Source organism: Diutina rugosa, assembly GCF_008704595.1.
Source record: "Diutina rugosa strain CBS 613 chromosome Unknown scaffold69_size47630, whole genome shotgun sequence".
Lineage (NCBI taxonomy): Eukaryota > Fungi > Ascomycota > Pichiomycetes > Serinales > Debaryomycetaceae > Diutina > Diutina rugosa.
The window spans coordinates 23,260-46,744 of NW_022995153.1; the positions used below are offsets into that span (position 1 = coordinate 23,260).

General features: G+C 48.7%; 8 protein-coding genes across 8 annotated transcripts; 5 read left to right on the plus strand and 3 right to left on the minus strand. All coding sequences in view use genetic code 12, as the record gives it.

Annotated features, from left to right (window-relative positions):
* Positions 1–16: 16 nt before the first annotated feature.
* On the plus strand, positions 17–727 carry DPB4 (DNA polymerase epsilon noncatalytic subunit; the record flags this gene model as incomplete). The annotated part of the gene is made up of 1 exon (XM_034156011.1): positions 17–727. One exon carries the CDS (start codon positions 17–19, stop codon positions 725–727), a length of 711 nt encoding a protein of 236 aa, XP_034011941.1.
* A 63-nt stretch (positions 728–790) lies between these two features.
* Positions 791–1,366, minus strand: DIURU_003269 (uncharacterized protein; the record flags this gene model as incomplete). The annotated part of the gene is made up of 1 exon (XM_034156012.1): positions 791–1,366. One exon carries the CDS (start codon positions 1,364–1,366, stop codon positions 791–793), a length of 576 nt encoding a protein of 191 aa, XP_034011942.1.
* A 790-nt stretch (positions 1,367–2,156) lies between these two features.
* Positions 2,157–5,978, plus strand: DIURU_003270 (ATP-dependent RNA helicase; the record flags this gene model as incomplete). Its single annotated transcript, XM_034156014.1, has 1 exon — positions 2,157–5,978. One exon carries the CDS (start codon positions 2,157–2,159, stop codon positions 5,976–5,978), a length of 3,822 nt encoding a protein of 1,273 aa, XP_034011943.1.
* A 659-nt stretch (positions 5,979–6,637) lies between these two features.
* On the minus strand, positions 6,638–8,503 carry DIURU_003271 (uncharacterized protein; the record flags this gene model as incomplete). Its single annotated transcript, XM_034156015.1, has 1 exon — positions 6,638–8,503. One exon carries the CDS (start codon positions 8,501–8,503, stop codon positions 6,638–6,640), a length of 1,866 nt encoding a protein of 621 aa, XP_034011944.1.
* Positions 8,504–9,058: 555 nt separating this feature from the next.
* On the plus strand, positions 9,059–9,994 carry DIURU_003272 (uncharacterized protein; the record flags this gene model as incomplete). Its single annotated transcript, XM_034156016.1, has 1 exon — positions 9,059–9,994. One exon carries the CDS (start codon positions 9,059–9,061, stop codon positions 9,992–9,994), a length of 936 nt encoding a protein of 311 aa, XP_034011945.1.
* A 62-nt stretch (positions 9,995–10,056) lies between these two features.
* Positions 10,057–11,454, minus strand: DIURU_003273 (uncharacterized protein; the record flags this gene model as incomplete). The annotated part of the gene is made up of 1 exon (XM_034156017.1): positions 10,057–11,454. One exon carries the CDS (start codon positions 11,452–11,454, stop codon positions 10,057–10,059), a length of 1,398 nt encoding a protein of 465 aa, XP_034011946.1.
* A 64-nt stretch (positions 11,455–11,518) lies between these two features.
* Positions 11,519–11,998, plus strand: DIURU_003274 (uncharacterized protein; the record flags this gene model as incomplete). The annotated part of the gene is made up of 1 exon (XM_034156018.1): positions 11,519–11,998. The coding sequence occupies one exon, from the start codon at positions 11,519–11,521 to the stop codon at positions 11,996–11,998; it is 480 nt and encodes a 159-aa protein (XP_034011947.1).
* Positions 11,999–12,697: 699 nt separating this feature from the next.
* Positions 12,698–16,387, plus strand: POM152 (Pom152p; the record flags this gene model as incomplete). The annotated part of the gene is made up of 1 exon (XM_034156019.1): positions 12,698–16,387. The coding sequence occupies one exon, from the start codon at positions 12,698–12,700 to the stop codon at positions 16,385–16,387; it is 3,690 nt and encodes a 1,229-aa protein (XP_034011948.1).
* Positions 16,388–23,485: the final 7,098 nt, after the last annotated feature.

Sequence of the window (23,485 nt, forward strand, 5' to 3'; positions counted from 1 at the left end):
CCAATAACCCACGAAGATGCCTCCCAAAGGGTGGAGAAAGAACGGCGAGGCGGTGAACCCGCCGCACGTGCGCCAGGAACCGACGCTGATTGACGAGATCCTATTCCCTAAGGGGACGGTGCAAAAGCTCGCGAAGCTGGCGATGCCTGAAGACGCGATGTTGGCCAAGGACTCGTTGACGGCGATCCAGCGCAGTGCCACCGTGTTTGTGCTGCACTTGTTATTTCAAGCTCGAGAGATTCTGAAACTGCAAGACCGCAAAAACGTTTCTGAAGACGATATCCTTAGAGGGCTCGAAAAGGCAGGGTTACTGCAATTTGTCCCCGATATCGAATTCCGAACGGCGGCGTGGGACGAGAAACGGCGTCAAAAGAAGGCGGGTGCGCCATCAGCGGTGCTGGCACCGCAGGCGACCACTGAAACTACTGAAGTTAACACTGAAGCGAACGGAACTAAGAAGATTAAGACTGAACTGGGAGCCGTCGCCAGGGAAACTGCCTCTACCGACGACGAAGACGATGTTGACGCTAATGACGACGAAGATGATGATATGGAAGTGGATGAAGAGGTAAAGGAAGAAGACAACGAAGTGGTGGAAATTGACGATGATGAAGAAGAAGAAGAGGAAGAAGAGGAAGAAGTGAAGGTGAAACCGAGCGACGTGGAGGTGGTGGCTGATCTCGGGAGCGCCGAGGTCATCGACAGCGACACCAGCGACGACGAGTGAGTGTATTAAACGTTATATGCATAGTTTCAATTTTGATTTCCCAAGGAAGGAATATTTCTTTTGTTAGGCAAAGCACTGGTTCCATAACGGGTAGCCACAGTTGGCGCCAATGACTAGATAAACAATGACGGCGAAAATTGCCAGCACCATCAACGTGAACTTCATTCGTTGAGTCCACATGTGGCGCTTAATCTGCTGCGCCTTCTTGTAGAACACCACCAGCAGCGTCAGCAACTGCGCCGTCTGGTCGACCAACGAGTCGATGCGTTCACCACGGTCCAATATCTTGTTGATATTGTCCAACATGAGCTCACGCACTTCGTTGACTTCCTCATTAGCCAATACAAGCTGGTTAGGGGTGATATTGGCGCCGTCGTCATTGGTGGCGCCGTACAGGAATAACTGGTGATTCAGGTCATAAGTCTGTTCCTCTCTCTTGATGATGGCGTTCATCGCCACCTTGAATTCGCCGAGCTGGCGCTTCGAATCTCGCCCCTGTTTTCGGAAGTCTAGGTACGCCTCGATGATGCGTTTCATCACCGTAAGCACCAAAGCTCGGTTCACCTGAGCGTGGGCAATCACCACCATCGTGATCAAATCGGTTTGCAGGCCGTCGGCCAGGGTTTGGGTGCGTTTCATGAAATAAAGTACTAATTTGGAAGGATAAGCTCCGGGAGTCAGCAGCACCGGAATCAGCCCCACCAACGTCTTCAGCGCATTGATCACTCCGAGCTCCTGGCTGATGATCTCCAGACAGTGGAGGTTATTGAGGAGCTGGACCAAGTGGGGGTTTTCGTACGAGTAGAGCGTCAGCGAATTAAGCGTAAGCGACACATGGATGACTAAGAATAGGTTAGTAACATGCCCTTAGATTGTACACAGTCTGTGTATGGTACTCACGATGGCTGTAGAGGTCGGGGGTGCCCATGGCGGGGATAATCGTCTGGAGTTGAGGTACGTGTAGGTGTCTCGGACCTGCGGTGCGAGTCGACGGTTTTGCGGCGTAATCTAAATTTGACTCACGGACGAGTCCTGCTCACGTGAAAATGACTATGAGTCAGGCTGGGTATTGTTAAACGTGAAGGTCAAGGGTTTGATTTTGTTGAGCAAATGGCTGTGTTTACGGTGGCAATGCTTTTGCCCGAATTGTGGGGTAAGCGACGTCACGCACGCCGTTGAGTTTAGTTTTGATTTCGGGGATAGTACCACTGAGACAAATCGACGTCGACCGCTTACGTAAGCAAAAATCATAAAATTGAAAAATTAGGACACTACGTGTAAACAATCAATGACGACTAATACGTGTGATATTCCGATTCCCCTAGATCAGTTTACATCATTATGATCTTTTTCATTTTATAGTTGATGTCACGTGACGGCATCGCACTATCGGTTACCAAGACGCATCCCTACCTCTCAGCCATATACTATGGGGACCTACCGAAAACGGCACAATGAAAAGGCTCGCCGAGGTTTCCTTGCCAAGACTGCGGCGTTAAAGAAGGCGCGACAGCAACAGTTCTATCGCCATCTTGAGGACGGCACCGAGGACGGTGCTGAAGAGATCCAAGAACCGGAAGCTAACCCTAATGTCGAGGTGCTCCAGCCGATGCTGAAAGAGGAGAAAGCCGAACGCAAACGGAAGTTGGAAGAACAGCTAAATGCCGACCAGCCGGAACTGAAAATGAGCCGTCAGAAGCGGAAGAGAATGGAGAAATACATCGACCACCAGCTTAAACGCGATGAGAAGAAAGTGTTGCTTGAAAAATTGGCCCAGACGAAAGTGGACACTCTGAAACTTGTCCAGGTGAAACTGCTAGGGCTTGGTAAGCAGACTAAACGACAACAGTTTGCTGAGGCACTTGAATTAGAGCGCCAGGGCCGTGCCAGTGATAAGACTAGAGATATCCTTTACGAGACGAGAGAAGTGAAAGAGTGGGACGAAGACGACTCCAATGACGGTTCTGATGACGATGATGATGACGAAGACGAATTGGCTCAGTTTGGTGATACTCCACTGGCATTTACGCTGACACTGACTGCGTCGTCGCTGTTTATTGATAATCGACCTAAGAAGTTTGGCGGTCAGTCGATGGGGTTTGGTTTCGCTAATTTGCCTAAGATTGAGAAGGATCCGGTGAAGAAGAAGTATAACTGGAGGACGAAAGTGGCTAAAGAAGACGCTAAGCGGAGGAAGAAGGAGGATGACGCCGATTTTGATTCTCTGAGTGATGAAGAAGAAAATAATGAGGAGGAGGAAGAAGAGGAGGATGAGGAGGATGAGGAGGAGGATGGTGAAGAAGCCAATGGTGACGTTGAAGAAGACAAAGAAGAAGACGATGAAGAAGACGAGGATGATGAAGAAGGTGACGACTCAGAGGAAGACTCTGAGGAAGAGGAATCAGAAGAAGAAGAAGAAGAAGAACAGCCTCGTCTTATCCAACAGAAACCGAAACACTCAAGTGCTGCTGAAGAGTTTAAACAGTGGGCTGAGCACCGCATTCGAGTCAATGAAGGTCGCGATAAGGAAGAAGTCAGAGCCGCTATTCCTGAAGAGATTCGCAAACAAATTCTCGAACGTAAAGTGAGAGATGAAGATATTGACCACTCATCTGACGAAGAAGGCTACGTCCCCATCAATAAGCAGATGCAACGTCAAGCGCATTTCGTCAACATTGAGCGTCTGGAAGAAGTACAAGAACAGCGGGTGGGGCTTCCAGTTTACTCTGAAGAAGCTCGTATCATGGAAGCCGTGTACCACCACGATACTCTTGTCATTTGTGGTGAAACAGGGTCCGGTAAAACCACCCAAGTACCGCAATTCCTTTACGAAGCTGGGTTCGGTAACCCTGACCTGACGATGTATCCTGGTATGATTGGGATTACCCAACCGAGAAGAGTGGCGGCTGTTTCAATGGCTAAGCGGGTGGGTAACGAAATGGGTAACCACGGCCACCGGATCGGCTACCAGATCCGGTTTGACAGTACCATCAAGGATGAGGGGACCAAAGACGGCACCGCGATGAAGTTCATGACTGATGGTGTGCTTTTAAGAGAGATGATGAAGGACTTTTTGCTTACGAAATATCTGGCGATTGTCATTGATGAAGCCCACGAAAGAAACATTAATACCGATATTTTGATCGGGATGCTTTCTCGGGTGGTTAAACTCCGTCGCCAATACCACGACAAGGACCCTCAAGCTCACAAACCACTTAAGCTTTTGATCATGTCGGCGACGTTGCGGGTATCTGATTTCTCGGAGAATAAGACGCTTTTCTCCACGCCCCCTCCCATCATCAAAGTCGATGCTCGTCAATATGAGGTTAAGGTCCACTTCAATAAGCACACAGGGTTTGACTACATGGAAGACGCTTTTAATAAGGTGTGTAAGATCCACCGCAAGCTTCCTCCCGGTGGTATCTTAGTGTTCTTGACAGGGCAGAATGAGATTACTCACTTGGTTAAACGGCTTAGAGCTGAGTTCCCTTTCAAGAAGGAACTGGATAACCCTGGCTACGACAGAGATGATGTCAAAGTACAACTCTCAAAGCATACTGATGCTGAAGCTGAGGATGTTGACTTTGCTGTGGACGACGCTGAGCAATTACCCGGTGTAGATCACGATGATTACCAACTGGATCTGGAAGAAGAAGAAGGGTTTGACGAAGAATTGGAGCCTCACCAGCTGCCTGATGACCCATTATATGTACTCCCGCTTTATTCATTGCTTCCTACAAACCAGCAAATGAAGGTATTCCAAGCTCCGCCTCCTGGCTCTCGTATTTGCATTGTTGCCACTAACGTTGCCGAAACGTCATTGACGATCCCTGGTATCCGCTACGTGGTTGATTGTGGCAGAGCTAAAGAACGCAAATATAACGACGAGACAGGTGTACAACTGTTTGAGATTGACTGGATTTCCAAAGCTTCTGCCGATCAGAGAGCCGGTAGAGCTGGTCGTACCGGTCCAGGTCACTGCTACCGGTTATTCTCACTGGCGATTTATGAAGAATACTTCCCTCAGTTTAGTGAGCCTGAAATCCTCAGAATGCCGTTTGAAAGTATCGTGCTCCAGATGAAACTGATGGGTATCGACCATATTGCCAACTTCCCCTTCCCCACTCCTCCTGACCGTCCTCGCCTTAAGCGAGCAGAACAACTATTGACGGTATTGGGAGCATTGGATGCTAAGACTAAACAGGTGACGGATTTGGGTAAGACGATGTCGATGTTCCCCTTGAGTCCTCGCCACGCCAAGATCTTGATTGTGGGTAACCAGCTTGAGTGCTTACCTTATATCATTGCCCTCGTTAGTGCCTTTTCCGTGGGTGATCCTTTCATTGGCGAACACGAATTGGGCATCAAAGAGAACCAGCAAACCGAGAATGGTGACTCTGATGAAGATGACTCTGATGATGACGACTCCCACAACAACGATGAACGTCGTAAACAGCTTAGACTGCGTTATTTCAACTCGCGGAGAACATTCTCTCAATTGGACCCCGCGGACATGTTTGTCCTCTTGCTGGCGGTGTGTGCCTACGACCACATCCCTAAGGAACTGAAGGATAACTTCACCAAACTGCATTTCCTCAGAGGCAAGCTCATGGACGAAATCGCTAAGCTTAGACAGCAGATCTCGCACATGGTGACGATGTACACCACCAACGATATTGTCGACAATTCAAAGCAACCACTCAAGCTCGGAGTGCCGCTGAAGCCTCAGGTGGCCGCAATCAAGCAGATGGTGGCTCTGGGTTACTTGGACATGGTGGCGATCCGCAGTGATTGCATCGACGCCGATATTAGGCTCACCAATAATACTAGCATTTTGCGGGTTCCGTACACTCCCGTGGTCCCCGTCGAAGAAGCCCAACATGTGTTTATTCACCCCGGTTCGGCATTAGCTCATCTGGGTAAGACACCGCCACAATACCTCATCTACTCGTCGCTTAACAAATCATTGACGAGAAAGGAAATGGTGAGAGTGACGTTGAAGCCGTTGGTGGAGATCCTGGGGAAACTGCTTGCCAATATCGGTAAGAACTCGCCGCTTATCACTTATTCTAAGCCGTTGGGTCACCCCTATGCTCCTAAAAACATCAGTGCTACAAAGCGTGAATGTTACGTGGTGCCTCGATTCGGTGCCAGTGTTGGTGGCCTGGGTGTGGGCTGGGATTTGCCCGTGGTTAAAGTCATCCAGGTGAAGAAGCACGGGTCGTGGGTGCTTGACAAGATTGTGGGTTAATTTTGCATAGTTAATACGACAGATAATAGACATAATCAATAGCGTGATTTTTGCAAAATTTATAAATTTGTTAGCTGGACGAACGTAGTATTGAACGATCTTGGTGAATCGTATTTGATCTGAGAGAAGAAATCGTCTCCGTTGACCGTTCGGAGTGCCGTTTGCGTCTGGTGAGCTTATTTCCTGATCGAACTTTAAACCCCCCGCAAATGTAAATACCCCCACAAATTATGGATTCTCGCGCATCATATGCAAATACAATCCAAGTAGGTTCAAAAGCTCCAGCACTGCGCTTAAATAACACAATCTGGTAAAATCAGGTCATGGATTTTCTACCCCGTGTCGACGCTCTGCACGAGCTAAGATTCTGCCAATGATAGAGCTGGAGCAATTCTTTGCCCCTTGGGGTGTAGACTGGGCCTTTGTTCTAAAGTACGATCACAAAATCTCCATCAAAAATCACAGCACTTGAGTCCTAGTCATCGGGACGTTGGCAGACTCGTAGCTGCCAGAGCAGCTCTCTTTCACAGAAGATAATCTAGGCTAATTGCGCCTGTGGACCAGAATCTCAAGATATTCTATCACACTGCCCACTGGGGTGTGACTTCCACTAGGGGTTGCTTCTTTCAGCACATCGACCCATCAAGTCGGCATTAAACTCAAGGCTCCTCCGTTACGCTGAAGTTAATCGAAGCGGGTTTCTGATTGAACGTGAAAGACTCCTCTGATATAGTGTCCTTATAATCACACTCAAAGTATTCAAGCGGGTTTGTGGTCTCAATATGCAACATCTCGAAGTCTACACCCGTTTTCACGATGAGTTGTCTTAGTGATGGGGGGCACCGCAATGTTTGGAGAAGGCGTGATCCTCCTTTAATTGATAGGTATCGAAGATTTTCACAATGGCGAATATCTGGGGCAATAGAATACCCACCATGTGGTCTCTTTTTGCCGATGGCGAAGCTGCAAGTCAATTTTTCAACCATGGAAGGAGGACGGTCGATACATGGACATGTCAAGTCTCGACAACTCAAATCACGAACGCGACTAAGCGATGTGTCAGTCTTGAGCTCCGTGGCATTGATATTTGCCCCATAAGGAACTACGATCCTCTCCAAGGACACATAATCCGCTGAGATTGATAACTTTTCTGGGTTCATCCGGTTTAACTCAATGGATTTCAAGTGGTTTTTCAAAACTACATCTTGTTGCAGCCTTTCTAGCACGAGATATTCAAGGTTTGGGAAATCATTCTCGAGGGGGAATGGTTGTTCACCTTCGTATACCAACCTCACTAACTTAGGGGCATAGACGCTAACAGGATGATCAATCATCATATCTTCCAAAAATAAGGAGGTGAGTTGAGGACAGTCAATCGTGACTTTTGATGCCCTCACAACTTGCAATAATTTGAGTGTAGTTGATTCAGCGACGAAAACCCGATCCCCAGCCTCATAAGGTGGGGAGGCGATATAAACGAATTTTTCGACCAGAGGAGGGATGCCCTTGACCAGCGGGCATTTCCGCACCATGAGTTCCACCAATTTTGGTGGTAAGGGATAATCTTCAGTGAGGGTGTCATTGAATTCACAGTTCAACGCTTTCAAATTTTGGAACAAGCTCAAATCGCGGAGATGAAGCGCCCCTGCTTTCAAGTGGGTCAATTGAGCTTGCTGGTGATCGGTGAAGATCAGGGAAACATCTGGAAATAGATCTGCGTACAATATGGCCCGCTCTAACTTGGGACACTGGCGATGTAATGTCACCCATCTAGAGCTCGTATACTCCTTCACCTGGGCTAATGTCTCATTTCGAGGAATGTTATTAGCTCTGACCACCTCAAGCTGTGACCATGGTACGTTGGTGACCCTCCTACCCACGAAATGTTTTAAGTTTGGTAAGCGTGATGCATCTGTAAGCTGTCCCTCATGGTCACACTGGTCAAGGATTGTGATCAGGGAAGGTAATTTCACCTTTACAGCCGAGTGTTGGCATCCTAGGCAATGGTAGCGAGAGAGGGCGGTATGGCGGCAAAGATCAAGGGTCTCCTTGAAGGAGCACCCTACCAACGAAATTTCCTTGATGGCGGTAGGTATCTTTTTCGCCTGAACAACAAAATTAATGAGCTTCAATTTCGTCAACGCCGCACCCAAGAAAGTGAGATCAGGCTGGTCCGTCATCGGACCCTTATAGCGATAGCGTTCGTAGATCGACAATTCAATCAGTTTGAATGGTATTTTTCGTAACCACCAGAGAGTGATATCCAAGTAAGGCTCGGAAGATTCCACTACAATATCCATCGGGGGAAGTTGAGCTAGCTCAGCAAATTCGATCTTGGTGGTATCAGCAGTAATGACGGTTTCTGGCGACACCTTCACCGTACACTTACTGAGGTAGTCGGCAATCTCTTTAGCATAGGCAAGCGGCTTATAGGCGATATAAAGGCGACACACTGACGGCACGTCAAGCTTGGCGAAAATGTGGCGTCCCACGTCGTAGGGGACATCGGCGAGGGTAGTGGGCATAGGGGAGGAGGAGGCCAGACGCGTCCACCGCGTGAGCTCCCAGATAAGGGTAAGTACAATTCTTAAGCAAATGATAGTGGCACATTTCGATGACGAAGTACTTTTATTAACGTAGAAATCATGATTCTCTTTCAACTGGAGTCATTCAAACGATTTGACGGCAACCACGGCTCTAGTGAGAACTCAGCCGAATAGGGTAATGGAAGAACTCATCCTGGTCGGGCGTAGAGTTACCATCATACTTTCTTTGTTCTATAGGCAATAGAGAGTTACGATTTGCCTCAGATTCAGTATCATTGGTATGTAAAGCAAAGACTGTCAGTGATCGCACTCAACCAATGCTACTGATTACCATATTTGGCAAAAGGTTGTACTTAGCAATCCTATCGGAAATGAATCAATCCTCATCTGATTCACTATAATTGAAATTCAGCAGACTTACCCACTAGTATTCCTTATCTATTGGCTCACATGAAGGTCCTACATATGCCGGGGCCAGCCACGGTGCGAACCCATAGTTAACACCGCCCACACACCCCCATAATCTCTCAGCCCATGAGTCTCCCTGACGGCGAGTACGAGATCGACCTAGCCGGTCTAGTCGATCACCCCAACCGCAACAACGTGGCGCTCCGGTTCCTGTTTCTCCCCGACTCGTTCGACCCCACCCAGCCGTTGACGATGTACGAACACGGGTCCCAGATCGTCATTGCCAGCGACACCACGCTTTTTGAAGGGATCGGCCTGACCCGGGCGTCGCTGAATCAGGAATACTATTTGACGGTACACGACCAGCGGGTGGCGTTGAAGCATTTGCACAACACGATACGTGTCAACAAGACGAGACAGCCGGATAAGCTCCGCCAGCAGATCCGCCAGTGGGACGAGGAAAAGGCGAATGAACAAGCTGAAGCTAAAGTGGCGAAGCCAGCGGCTAAGCCAGTAGCTAAGCCAGTAGCTAAGCCAGCGCCAAAGACTGTGTCTAAGCCGGCACCTGTTAGCGCCCCGGTGGCGCCGCTGAGGGCTAAACTGCCATCAAAACTGGTTTCCAAGCCAAGTACGAGACCGAGTACAAAACGCAGTTCGAAACGGCCACCAGCGCCGAAGAGTGACGAGGAGATTATCATATCTGACGCCGATTTCGATGATTTGGACGATAATACAACCACTACCAATACTCAGTCTCAAAATACTCAATCTCAATCTCAACCTACTCAGTCTGAACCGATGGACGTTGACGATGAGTTTGATGATTTGGAGAACCAGTTGGCCGAGGTGCTTGAACCAGAACTGAAGCAACTGACACAATTAGCACTTGAGGAGCTGGACGAGTCCGATTTCGATGAAGTTCCCTTCTCCGGTATTGCCATTGAAGGAGCCCCTGAAAAGAAGGCTAGCCCCTGGAATACTTCGACTAATCGAGCCAGTACTAAACCGGTGAGTCTTCGTGAAGCCATGGGCGGCGACGACGACGAAAGCGAGGCCGAATGAGAAAGCATTATTACTATTTACAATCTAGCATTTTATACATGACATTCTTATCGTTGGACATCTTATCGTTGGATCAGGATCAGGCCGAGTTCTATTGCGGTATTGGGTCGGTCGTTTTTGGTCTTCAGTCTCTCAATGGTGCGTACCACTTCAAACCCTGCAATCACCTCGCCAAACACCGAATGCTTTCCATCAAGCTCAGTGGCGGGTCTGGTGGTGATAAAGAATTGTGAACCATTGGTATTGGGTCCAGCATTGGCCATGCTTACCATATACGGCTTTGCGTGTGTAAGAAGAGGGGAGAACTCGTCGTCAATATACGAGCCAGTAGCCGCTTGTCCACCGGTTCCAGTACCAGTAGGATCACCCGTTTGAATCATAAACCCCTTGATAACTCGGTGAAAGATTTGATGAGTATAATAGCCCTGTTGGATAAGAGCGACAAAGTTTTCCACGGTTTTGGGGGCGAGTTTCGGGTATAGCTTGATCCGTATATCTCCCTTTGACGTGTGTAATGTCACCAGAGTGATATCATCCACCAGCACCTTGGCTAGCTTCTTGGCTGAAGGGGTTAAATCATGAGGTTCGGGGTCAATACCGTGATCATATAGTCGGATGACGTCACCGCTAGCAATGACTAGTGGAGGTATTTCATCACTTAATGTGATTATATTGAAGGCTGGGAACTTACCAATCGTATCACTTGAATCGGTAGTGATCAGTTTAAGCCATACTCTTTGGATATCGGTCTTAGTGGAATATAATAATTGGGTCGGTAATAAAGCAATTGCCAGCGATTTTTCAGCATCAATCAAACCAACACGTTTACCAGTAACGTAGTTAAACACCCAGATACTCAATTCAGTGGCCACGGCGATATTGTTACCACACATTGCTAGTTTTGTAGGTTTCAGTTTAGCCCTCACAACTTCAAGATAATCGGTTTCCAGCTTCGTAGTATAATCAACCGATGGTTTACCATTCAATTTCCACACTTCAATGATCCCTTTGGTGTCAATTGACACAATAGTATGAGTTTCAGTATTGGCGACTATATCAACAATAGGAAACTTATGGGGCACGGAACTCACTGATTCGAACGTCAAATCATCAATATTCACTTTAATGATTTCATTAGTCTTTCCCTTGACTTCATTAGTCGCCACGATTACTGAATCTTCAGATATTGTCGTTATTGTCTTTGCTTCATCCGATATCGGCACCGACGCCACGAGATCACCCAAAATGGCATCAAACACAAATACCGTTTTACCCCATGCCACAGCCACGCGTGACCCACATACTGTCAAACACGGCTGACATTTTGGTGGTGGTTCAGATTTCGGTAGGGCGACCTCGCTCACCAGATCGAGCGCCGCCGCTTCCCGGTAGTGGGAAAACCGAACCACCCCTGACTCCAGCACCGCCACCACTCGCCGGTGACTTGAAACCGACGCCATTGCCGCGACCGATTGTTGGGAGGATACCGTTACCCAGCCTGCCTCGTGTCTGCCTCGTTTCACCATGTGTCTGGAAGTGCTTGGTCGCCGCGTGGCTCGTCTCGAAGTTCAAGTTGATGGCGATGTGAAACACCAGTTGCGCCAGTTGAAACAGCGCGCCGACAGCGCCGTCGCCGCCCACAGCTGGGTGATGAAGCTTATCGCGATTGACGACGCCCTCCCCCAGATGCTGGTGGCGGCGCTGGCGCCGCCCCTAGAGGAGATGGAACGCGTCGTCACCATAAAGACCAATACCATAGAACGGGCGTGCGCTCTAGCTAGCCAATTGGCGCTGTTTGATATTGATGGTTTGTTAGCGGGGTTTGCTGACCATGATTATGGCCTGGAAGTGGCGGGGTTTCGTCAGCGCCAGGAGCGCATATTGGCAGTCGCCGCCCGTTTCCACGCGTTACAGTTGAAACAAGTGTTGCTTCTCGAACGGTACACTCGTTTTATCTTAATGCAGAATCAGTTCTGGATCGATGTGAGAAATGGGAAGTATTGATTAGAGACTATGAGCTGATCAAACCTGAGGACAAATTTCCTCAGATTGTTTCAAACATACAGGGTATGGATAGATTCAATTTTAGTCAATCGATAGATTCCAGTCTAGCTAATAGTATAATTGAGTGAAATTTGATGTTTTGTAGTTTCTGGTACCCTTATCTGTGAATTCTCTCTGTTTTTGCAAAACCACAAAATTTACAACAGATTTTCAAAATTATACAGATTTTAATGTGATGAGTTTTCCATAGATAATTTCTAGAAGCTTTTGTCCACTTGTTGCTATGGATCCATGGGAAACAATGGAATGGTTTAACCATGCTTTACTCGCGACTGATGTCATTGGTAAGAGCTGGTAGTTGTGACAATTGTTGTCATAATAATTGCGATCAGATTCCAAGCACCATCGTAGATCCAAATCGACTTCAATAGCTCTTACTATCTTAAACTTGCCCCAATTGACCTCTCGCCAGTTAGCCTCACGCTTCTAGTAAATAGTGTATTTGTACTGGCATACTCCACTGAATCAACCTCAACAAATAATGAATTTGTATACTATTCTCTCTAAATTGTGCTACATCTTTCAAAAGATTCAATTCTCTATTCTGTAGTCCCTGCTTTTATCGTAGTTGTTGACTGGCTTACTCCACTAGGGCCTCATCGCGGCGCGCACCAACACCATATACCAAGACCACAACAAATGACGACCGACGACCGACGGCGGCGACGCCCGTTGGTCCCGACGTGGCTTGTCGACGAGCACACCCAGAAACAAACGGTGATGGCGCTCTTCTTTCTCTACCAGCTGTGGAAGGTGTACGACCTCGTCTACCACCACGCCGAGGCTACCCCCACTACTGATGTTAACGCGCCGGGGTTTGTTGCCAAGTACGCCGTGGTCGACACCGTGTTTGTGATGGCGGTCCGCTTACTAAGCATCGACGGCCTCTATCTTTCGTGGCTCCAGGCGGTGGCGGCGGTGGCGGCGCTGATCCTGGCGACGTGGCTCTTGGCGCTGCTGGTGCACATGCCGCTTGTGGCGTCGGTGGGAGCTCTTTGGCGTCACTTGAGCCACCAGGGAGACTTGCTGATCGAAGGGGATACCGTTAGAGGCGAGGTTGTCGACTACGACGCCCATTTCTTGGGGCGACTCACCATCAACTATTTACCCGATTCACTGGCGAAATTCAACCCGTTCAACTTGCTGAGCTGTTTCGACACGGCTAAAAACCCGGTGAAAGTACCCATTGAATTTAACACCACTACTACCGTGGGTACGTTCGAGATCGAACACGTTGGACCGGATAATGTACCTCGCTACACCAATTATACCGGTCGCCGACTCAAACAGCTTTTGAACCATGACTACACCCATTTACGCTCACAACCTAAATTTAAAGATAGTGAAAGGGTGACTTATGTCGAAGTCCCCGTGCTGAAAGTGGGACAGTACCGTTTGACCCGAGTGTGGGACCACAAGCTTAACCCGATTCGAGTGTACCGCGGCCACTTCACCATCAGCAACTGCCCCTACGCCAGCTACGTGTACCCGGCGATGTCCCCCTACCAGTGTGTGGGCACTCAGTTTGAAGCTGACGGCGTTGAACTCCCGTTAGTGGAGATGGTGGGGGTGGCACCGATGACGGCCACCGTGAAGATTTCCTCAGAAAATACCCCGCAAAAGACCGTCACCATCAAGCTGGGAGCGGCGAACCACGAGGCGAACGATAAGCTGTGGTTGGCCCCGGTATTTGCCGCCCAGTACCCGGTGCTGAAGGATGACGGCGTGGATTTTGCCGCCATTTTGGGGTCTAAGCACGCCACTAAGGTCGGGTTTCACATCATGAGCATCCACGACGGCTTGGGCCACAGTCAGCGGTACAACCCTGACTACAAGGGTAAAGACTTATGGTTTGAGTATGAGTTGAAGCGGGCACCTCAATTCTCGTTATTTGACGCCAACGCTGACGTCGAGCTTGTTACTGGCGGTACCAAGAGGCTCGGCGTCAAAGTGGACCCCACTCCCCAGCTGCTGGAGTTCCCGTTGTCGGTGACAGTGCTCCACCAATCACTCAACCAATCTCGCGAAAACCACACTTATACGTTTGCCAACGCCTACGAACTCAAACAGGGCATCACCATCGGCAAACCCGGCATCTACAAACTTGCTAGCGGCCTTAACAAGTGGTGCGGCGCCGATGTTGACACCCAAGATGCCGTCAACGTCACTTTAGCCAAACCGCCCACTGTGGATATTGTCGCCACTCCCATCAAGGACGTGTGTCTCGGCACCATCGGCTACAACTTCGGCTTTGAACTTGCCGGCAAGGCGCCGTTTGTCGTCGAGTACCACGTGTACCGCAACCAGCTGGGACGTTTAGTCCCCGTCGGTTCCGAGGGTGGTGTCCACCGTCTCACCACATCGTCTACGCATGATAAGCTTGAGTTCCGTCCCGAGAGAGGCGGAAACTACGTGGTGAGCTTCTCTAGCATCAAGGACAGTCTCCACGCTCCGATTACTCTCGATGGCAATTTGACGTATGGCACTTACTTCAACCAAGTATCGCGGGCTGAACTCACCGGGCCATCGGTGATTCACTTGTGCTACAACGAGTCTACTCAAGTGCCCATTCGCTTTTCGGGTAACGGCCCTTACTACGTCACTTATAACATCGTCAATGCCGCTACCGGGTCAGTGGTGTCGCGTGTGACCAATGCCACTGTCGACGGCGACACCCACGTTGTGGATGTCCCGAGAAAGCTCTTGAGAAACACTCCTAAGGCCAAAATATTCCTCGAAGCTGCCCAGGATAAGTTCCACTGCAAGGCTGATGTCGACCCTCAGGCTAGTGTCACCGTCGTTGCTCGCACTGATATCCCTACCCTCGAATTTGCTGAGGCTAAGGAGTACACTATTGCTGAAGGGACGTCGGTAAGAATCCCGCTCAAGTGGCAACTGTCCACTGGTCCCTCGAAGAAGGATAAGGTGCGGTTCAAACTCATCGATGGGGCCAACGACCCGCCCAAGTTTATCCGCCAGCTTCAAGTGCTGTCGATGGAGGCGTTGGTGGCCAAGGAACAAGGGATTTACCAACTTGTGCTGTTTGAAAACGGCGGCTGTTCCGGTCGTATTGTCAACAACGAGCAAACGGTGAAAGTCTCGTTCTTCCCTAAACCTACAGTGTCTATTGCCAGCCCTCACGAGATCGAGCGTCTCAACGAGCTGGTGGTGCTTAAGCTGGTGTGTGAGGACGCATTTCAGCCCCTCGAACTTACGTTTTACGGGGTGCCGCCGTTCACCCTCGACTATCAGTTACAGCTTGCCCTGGGTGAAGTGGAGACCCGCGTGCAGAGAATTTTGGGTCACACCGAAAAGATTGAGCTTCCCACTAATGAAAACGGCGACTACAAACTTTCGATTACCAAAGTGTGGGACAATAACTATAAACGGGGCAAGTCGCAAGTGGACACCGTCGACATTACTGCCGCCTACTCAGTGGCGGGCAAACCCGATGTCTCGTTTGCCGAGCTGCTGTTGGCGGTATGCGAGAACCAAGTGAAGCGCTACGCCGGCCACTTGCTTCCCATCAATTTGGTGGGCGTGCCTCCGTTCACGGTGGAAGCTGTGCTTACTCACCAGGCTACGGGAGTCCAAGTCCCGCTTCATTTCAATGATGTGGTGGGTGGTTTCCTCGAGCTTCCGCCCTCACAGTTAACGGACTCGCTTACTCTCGGGACCCATACGGTGGAAATCAAGAGCATCAGAGGTGCCAACGGGTGTTTCCGCGACTCGTTTGCTCTGCCTCAACTGGTAACATACACCATCAACGTTACTCCTGTGCCTCTGATGGTGAAAGCCAGCGACCGCTATCACTTCTGTGTCGGTGACCACGTAGCCTATAACCTTACCGGGACGGCTCCGTTCACTCTTGATTACACGTTTGCCGGTAAGCAGCGCCAGGCGTCGCTGGAACACCATTTCCGCCGTTTGGCGAGCGAAGCCGGGATTTTATCGATGACACGTCTTCAGGACTCGTCGCCCAACCAGTGTGCGGTGGAGTTTGTTGGAGACGAGCAAAAGTTGCTTGAGTTGGAAGTGCACGAGATCCCCTCGGTCAAGGTGCAAAAGGGGGACTACATCGTCGAGGATATCCACGAGGGCGAGTACACCGAGCTTAGGTTCTCGTTCCAAGGGGAGCCGCCGTTCAGTCTCACCTATATTCGTACCACCGTGGCCACTCGTCTGGGGGTGCCACCAACAGTGCTCGAGACTATTGAGGTTGATGATATCTGGGAGCGTGAGTACGTGGTGAAGGCCAGCCTTGAAGGGACGTACGAGGCGACCCGCATCGCCGATAAGTATTGCGTGGCCGTACGCAGCCACCAGTAGTTTGCATGTATACTAATGAACATAATGATACGCTGATCACCAATATCAAACAGCCAGGCAAGCTCTAACTGCCAGAATTCGTCGTCCTAGCGCCCCACAACTTTCGATTCGTTAGTCTCACTTTAGTTCAAGGCACCAGAAACCAAATGCCCAGTAAAGGGTAGCATTTTGAACGCCTCTACTAGCGCTTGACCGTTGGTTTTATTCTTCTGCAATGTGTCACGCGTATGGCTTAACCCGAGGTGAAAATATGGTTGTGGAGAAAGCTGACAACCACCACGAATCTAGAGCCGATTGCACAGCACATTGAGTGCTGAAACCGCAATGGAACACGACCCTCAGGAAGTGAATTGGATTCAGCTTGTAGAAATCTCATAATGTCATATCTCATTAGTCTATAAATATAATACATCGTTAATAAATAACTCATAACGCAATTTCAATCACGTTGTGGTAAGGTCCAGCTTTAACGAATGCCAGACGGGTCTGAGGGTTAATGTTGAGGGTTTGTGCCGGAACTCCTTCGGGGTATACATTGACGTGCTTGCACTGGCGTATGTCAATGAAGGTAAGCGGTGCTCTGCCCAGAATTAAGGCGTCAACACCAGCCCGGGTAATTCTAATGCAACCTTTGACTATGAGACGTTCCAACTTGTCTAGCAGCATCAGTAATGTCACCGGCGCTTTTATTTAAGGCAGTCTAGGAGCATAAACAGGTCTTCAGCGGAATCCTACACTTGAGGCCGTGGCACACCGAGAGTCGCGAGAATGAAACGCGGTCAACTAAGTAGTTATCTCGCCTAATACAACGAGCGGATATCACGTAAGCAGTAATTTCAGCACATTTGCTGGCATGTGAGCTATATAAAGTGCCACCCACACGCTCCTCCCACTTCAACACCAATGCGAATCCTGATCCAGACCTTTAGTGGGCGCAACGTCCGGGTCAACGTCGAGCCTACCGACAAGATCATGCGCATCAAGAAGTTGCTTGAGAAAAGGTAAGACATCTACCCGTCGCAGCAGAAGCTCATCTATCACGGCAACAACCTCAACGACGACCTCACGATGCAGGAAGCCAAGATCGAGCCTGGCGCTAAAATGTACATGATCTTGTCTTCAAAAAGAGGGATAATGAGGGGATTTGAATAGTAATGGATGCTTTTGACTGACACGCTGGTAGACCCATTATACATGGCAAGGGTTATGCACATACTTCAACACAAAATATATCTACTGATGGGAATGTCATGGAGGTAGATGCTCTTGGAGCCAGTCTGGCCGCTTTTATGGGGTCGCGTGCAGCGTCTGTGGCGCGCCATAACATAACCTCCCAAAACTTTCCCTCTGCCATTGAGGGGCTCGTGGGACGGTACCCCCACTGCTTACCGAAAGTCATAATGGTGCGCAGACATTTGGCAACGAAACCTATTTGGTGGACCGCGTCGTAGACTCCGTCCTCCAAGCCCGTGGCCTCTCGGCTTTGTCTAAGGAGCGGTAGCGACACGCTCGGCGCACCTAGCTGAGGGAGTAGCAGGAATGATGGTTTGTGCATCGATGTTTATTTGCCACCTTATATCTAGTATATGGACTTCTATAGGACATAGTGGGACAACGCTGACACTCAACTTCTATCTTTTTTAATGTCGAACAGTCGGTGGTCGTGTTTGGGGAGAGGGCTGGCTCGTGGGGGAGAGTCGACCAATATCAGGCGGGGGGTCGCACTGGCAACTAGTTTCAAATACGGGGGAAAGTCCATGAGTTTTAGAGCTATTGGGGCCTGGGAAGTCAGCTTGCATTCCTATGCTAACGTGTGGTGTGCCACTGGGTCCATTTACGGCGACCACTTTCTCCGCCAAGTCCCTGGCTAGGATCTCGCGATCGATCTCCGCATCACGCAGCATTACGCACGCTCCCTATCCTCCGAGCTTATACCCAAACCAGACTACACACAGCCGCGTCCTTGAGATAAAAGCCAGGTTGTTAACCCTTCGATGCGTGATGTCATCCTAAGGGTTCACTCCCTGGGTGCATAGTACCTATGTCCTCCTCTTACTCCATATATTTGACCACCCCGTTTACATGGGTTGTTCTATGTCAATATACTGGATGTCCTGTATATTGTCACTCAGTCCTGTACATGGTATCCGGACTGGTAACAAAAACCAACATGCATATCCATGCTGGAATTAAGAAAGGTTCAATCTAGAAACCAATTGAGTAGCATCACTGTATTTTACAGGATTCAATTAGTGTATTGAAGGGTAAATTGGATTTTTTTTGAATTTTCTCGAAATTCCTAAAAAAAATTCTATAAAATCAGGAAAGATCGATAATATAAATCTGGCTATTTCATAAAATTCTTTGGCCCCGAAAGTATAAGTGAGGTGTTTTTGGGCAAGTTCCTGTACAATATGAAGTGGTTTGGGCAGTGGTAAGATTTTCAGTGTTCTAAAGGCGATAAATTGGTCGTTTTGCTTCTTAAGTGATACTGGCATTATGTATAATGCTGATGGCCGTCTGGGTAAAATCTTGTAACATCTGGAGCTGTTTAAACAACCATTTGTATTACCTGCAAGATGTGTTGTTGTATGCAGTACACATGAAAACCACATTGATATCAATCACAAATTGCTGGTTAGTTTCGAATTTTATCAGGGTTGTAAAGGTAACACGCCTAAGTGTTGGCTACATAAGTCTAATGATGTTATATGGGATCCTGAGCCAGTTGTGAAGACTCCAGGTGAGTTTGCAAGTACATCCTGACTGTAGTGTGAGAATCGTCAGGTGAAGCTGAAAATGTTCGTGAGACGAGTTGACTGATGCTGATGCCTTGTTATCATTCACACAAGTGTAATACGTTTCAAATAGTACTCGGATTCTTCAAATTGAGATGAAAATAAATTGAAAAAGTTTTTTTGTTTATTTTTTGAAATAATTAGCCGACGTTTTTGACGAGCTGCGCGGTGCATTATATGCAGGATGTAATAAGTTGAATGAACAACTTAAAAACTTTTCTACAAGTGGTTGTAAGAAGTGGATTTGTTGTTACTACAATCATAACAATTTGTTTCTTCAGGACTGACGAGCTTCATGTTGCCTGGCGACTACAAACGAAGTGATTTCTACGGTCTGATGCAGAGCATTATATGCAGGTCGTCTAGCGAAACTCAAGATTTATTGATTGTGTTGAACAGTGAATCCTACTACAGTGCCTGTTGTGTTTACTCTGTTGAACAATGAAGCCTATTTCAGTATATGTTTACTTATTCAAGACAATGGGACATTGTAGAATGTCTCTGAATAAGTGAAATACATGTACGCACGACAAACGCGCTACACTGAAATAGGAGCCATTGTTAACATTATCATAAATAGGACTAGTTAGCCTACTAATAAAACAACTTGATCAAAGCCTATTCTACATATGAATAATCAGCTTGCGTTTTCGCCTCAAGAGCGTGTGGCTCTTGTGAAACAAGTTCAACTACAGATTGAGCTGTCACAAGCTAAGCACCACACTCCATCCTTTGCTTAATAACCGCTGGTGCGATGCATAAGTTGTTTGAGCGATCACATGTAGTTGGTGTGCTGGTTACCTTGTGAGGGGTCACTAGCACAGAAGGCGGGTTGAAAGATAGGGACAACGTGTACTTTCGTCCATGACTTTAACTAGCTCCCTCCCTCTTAAGACGCTTGGTTATAGTCGATAGCATTCTATAGATAAGACAACAGCGAATGACCCAATTACTGACAAGAAGCCTCCAACTGGGGCAAGCTCAGGACCTGACTCCCTGAAGATTTTAATTTGATCTTTCGTAACTGCACATCAAGTTGACTTTTGAAGCATTATTTCAAAATATGAAACAACACGCACGGAGTTGAGAGTTAACACGCGGGCCAAAAGCTACAAAATGGGTAACTCTAAAATCACAACTGATGGGTTTTGTCAACAACGTAGGCTTTAGTTGGCAGCCACCAATAAGTGCACCAGATATATATCAAAGACTCACTTACATAATAGTGAGAGTGCAAGTAAACCAATTTCACTATCAGATCTTGACACTCCTGCTAGAACCCTCCAGCAGCAGCCTCAAAACTGTTGTTGCTCTCAGTCTTGACATAACATGGTAGCGCCGCAAAATTAGCCAGGGAGCTTTATTTGCAGAGCACGAATTATTTCGTTCAGGCATGAATTTCAACTGATAGCCGCGAATACCAATATTCTGGAAGAACAGTTTCACTCGCACTAAGCTCATTGACTAGTCACCACAAGCTTGAAGCGCCTGAGGTTTGAGCGGCTTCTATCTCGGATGTCTACAGTTTTAGGATTCAGAGTGTTTTATTATTGGCGACTATACAATTGCGTTGATTGCTGATCTATACAAGTGCCTATAAAATTATCACAAACCATACCCGAACCTACAAGTAACCTGGGAAGGAGACCCAACAACCCCACTTACCATTCCAAACATGGACATTGGGGTCACATATGGCTCGGAAATTGTTTATGTGGTTAGGATTGTCGATCGGCAAGCCGATGTTTACTGGGCTAACCACCACTGGGAGTGAGGTACGGCCGTCAGAATTTGAGACCAGATAGTCATCCTAATGGACCGTCTGTTAATCTCCATCCGCGTATGCGTAGTGTCATCTCCAAGTGGGAGGAGGCCACGATAAGGTGGCCATCCACCACTGAGTCCTCTCCATCCTCTTACAAACTTCGTTCCACAGGCGGGCGAACATGGCAACCTTGGCGCCATGCCACCTCGCGGTTAGAGTCCTCACAAGTCGCCCAAATTCCCCGACAGCATACTCGGGGCCTTCCTATAGTTCGGCTTGCTCGTCTTTACTGTGGTCCTCAGTAAGGGAGGTATGAAGAGGGGTCTCAGCCCGGTAGCGTCAGCAATGTCAACTTCAATCGGTATCAAGGTCGGTGCTCTAACTTAAATGGGAAGGCGAGCAGTGATCAGGCAGCGTCATTGTATTGCAAGAGGTCAATGAAACTTGTAGGCCAACGACAGCAAGCCTCACTCAGTTTGGGGTACTGCGTTTGCAGGTTGCCTCAGTTGGTGGCACACCAGAGTAGATGTCAGCTCATGGGAGAGGCCGCCAGTTAAAAGGTGGAGACGTCCACTGAGTGCCACTGGGTGCCACTGGGTGAAACAAGATATATACCTACACTGTGCCGCATTGTTGACCGGAAATTCAAGTTGAAATATGCGACTTACCATACGCATGACATGTGCTGGCGGGAATGAAGCCTGCCGGCGCAGTCAACGCAGTGCGCAGTTTCAACAAAAAGTGTTTGGTTATAGCAGCAACTTCATGCGAGTGTTGCAAATGGTTGTTTATATACTATACAGTATATCTAGAGCTAGCAGTGTCCTGGGTTGCGAGTAGGTGTATATGACCAACAGTAGCAGCACTATCTGGTAGGAATATATTGTGTAGGAGGCTGTCTTAGGTCGCTTTGGCGGAGGGATTTCACACCACCAAACGACAGAAAAGCACCAGGGGGTGGTATCATTTTTAGCACCAGCTGGCCCCCAGTCGTCCCTCATAGTCAGTGTTTGGTTCGACAATAGACCTCTCGCACCACCAGTCAACCGCGGTCAGTGCCACAGCTACCCGATGGCTTCTGGCAACGTATGTTGCTACCAGAGGCGAGGGTCCAATTGCCCGCAGGCTCCACCATGAAAGCCAGAACCACACTATCCCGTCCGAAATACCAGTCCAGACTCAACTGAGGTTAGTGGGTTCTCCACTCCAACCAAGGGTTCCGGTTGTTGAAGTCGTACGGATTGTATACAGCTATTCAAGTTGTCCCAAGAGTGCTTCAGTCAGCTCCCCAGTGTAGGAACTTCCATCAAAAAGGTGACCCATCATTACAATCACCTTTAAGATGCCTAGACAGCCGATGGTAACTAATCGTGAAACTGTCTGTTACGGGTCGATCAAAACTTGGAAACCGCCTATGATGAACGCCGCCGTGCAGAGGCTCGCAAAATGGTGTGTCAACCCTCCGACTACGATGATGGTCTGGGGAAATGGCTGCAGCGTGACAACCGCTTGAACACGCAACAACCCTAGTACAGCAGCAAAACCATGGGGTGTTGCCACCCTTGACCTTTCCTGTTAGTAAGTGATACTAAGTAAGATAACAACGGCACAGCTTCGTCAAGCTGGGCGCTATTCATGAGAACTTACCTGTTCATAATTGTGGGTGTACGACAACCGTCGTGGAACACCCTAGCGGAGAGCGTCAGCAATACTGACAGAAGGTATCTGCTCTCCCGCTAGGGTAAGGTGTCCTGTCTGTTCCGTGCCGTCAGAGACGCGAAGGATGCCTCCCAAAGGAAAGCCATTTCCAGCGCGGCAGTGACCGTACCCCTTGTTACACACCAGGCGGATGGTATCCCGAAGGTAACAACCAACCCCTGGGGCGTATGATATCGCGGTAAAGAGACAGCAAAAAGACACCATACTCTAGAAGAAGAGTAGTTAAAATGCGATGCATTAGACTATTTACTATATATGGGCCACGTTTGTGTACCAACTGAGTCTAACTATTCGAGATGCCTCCTGAGGGTCGAGTTGCTGGCAGAGGGATTTCGCACCGCCTAGCAACAAACAGCACAGCTTCGGAGGGTCGAGTTGCTGGCAGAGGGATTTCGCACCGCCTAGCAACAACTCCGCGGTCGTGGTTCCGTGTCGACGCCGACTGGCCTACACCGCCGTAGCGGCTACCCGTAAAAACGCAAAGCGCACGTTCCCCGAGTTGTAGCACCAGCCGACGGCTAGCGGCTCCCACACGCGGGAGGTGAGAGTGTGGATCATACACCCGGTTAGTAAGTCTCCTTCGTCGCTTTGGCAGAGGGGTTTCGCACCGCCTAGCAACACACAGCACAGCAGTTTTCCTGCCATGTGGTAAATCAGCCAAAAGAAGTGCATAAGAACTGCCGCCACCCCCACTTGGTGGGTCCGTAGCGGCAGAGAGCGAGGTACCGAGGCTGAGTATATTGGCCGCCGACACACCCGCTCAGTATCCTTCCAAACCACCAAAGTCTTCGAAGCTTATCGGTGGCAGGATGGTGC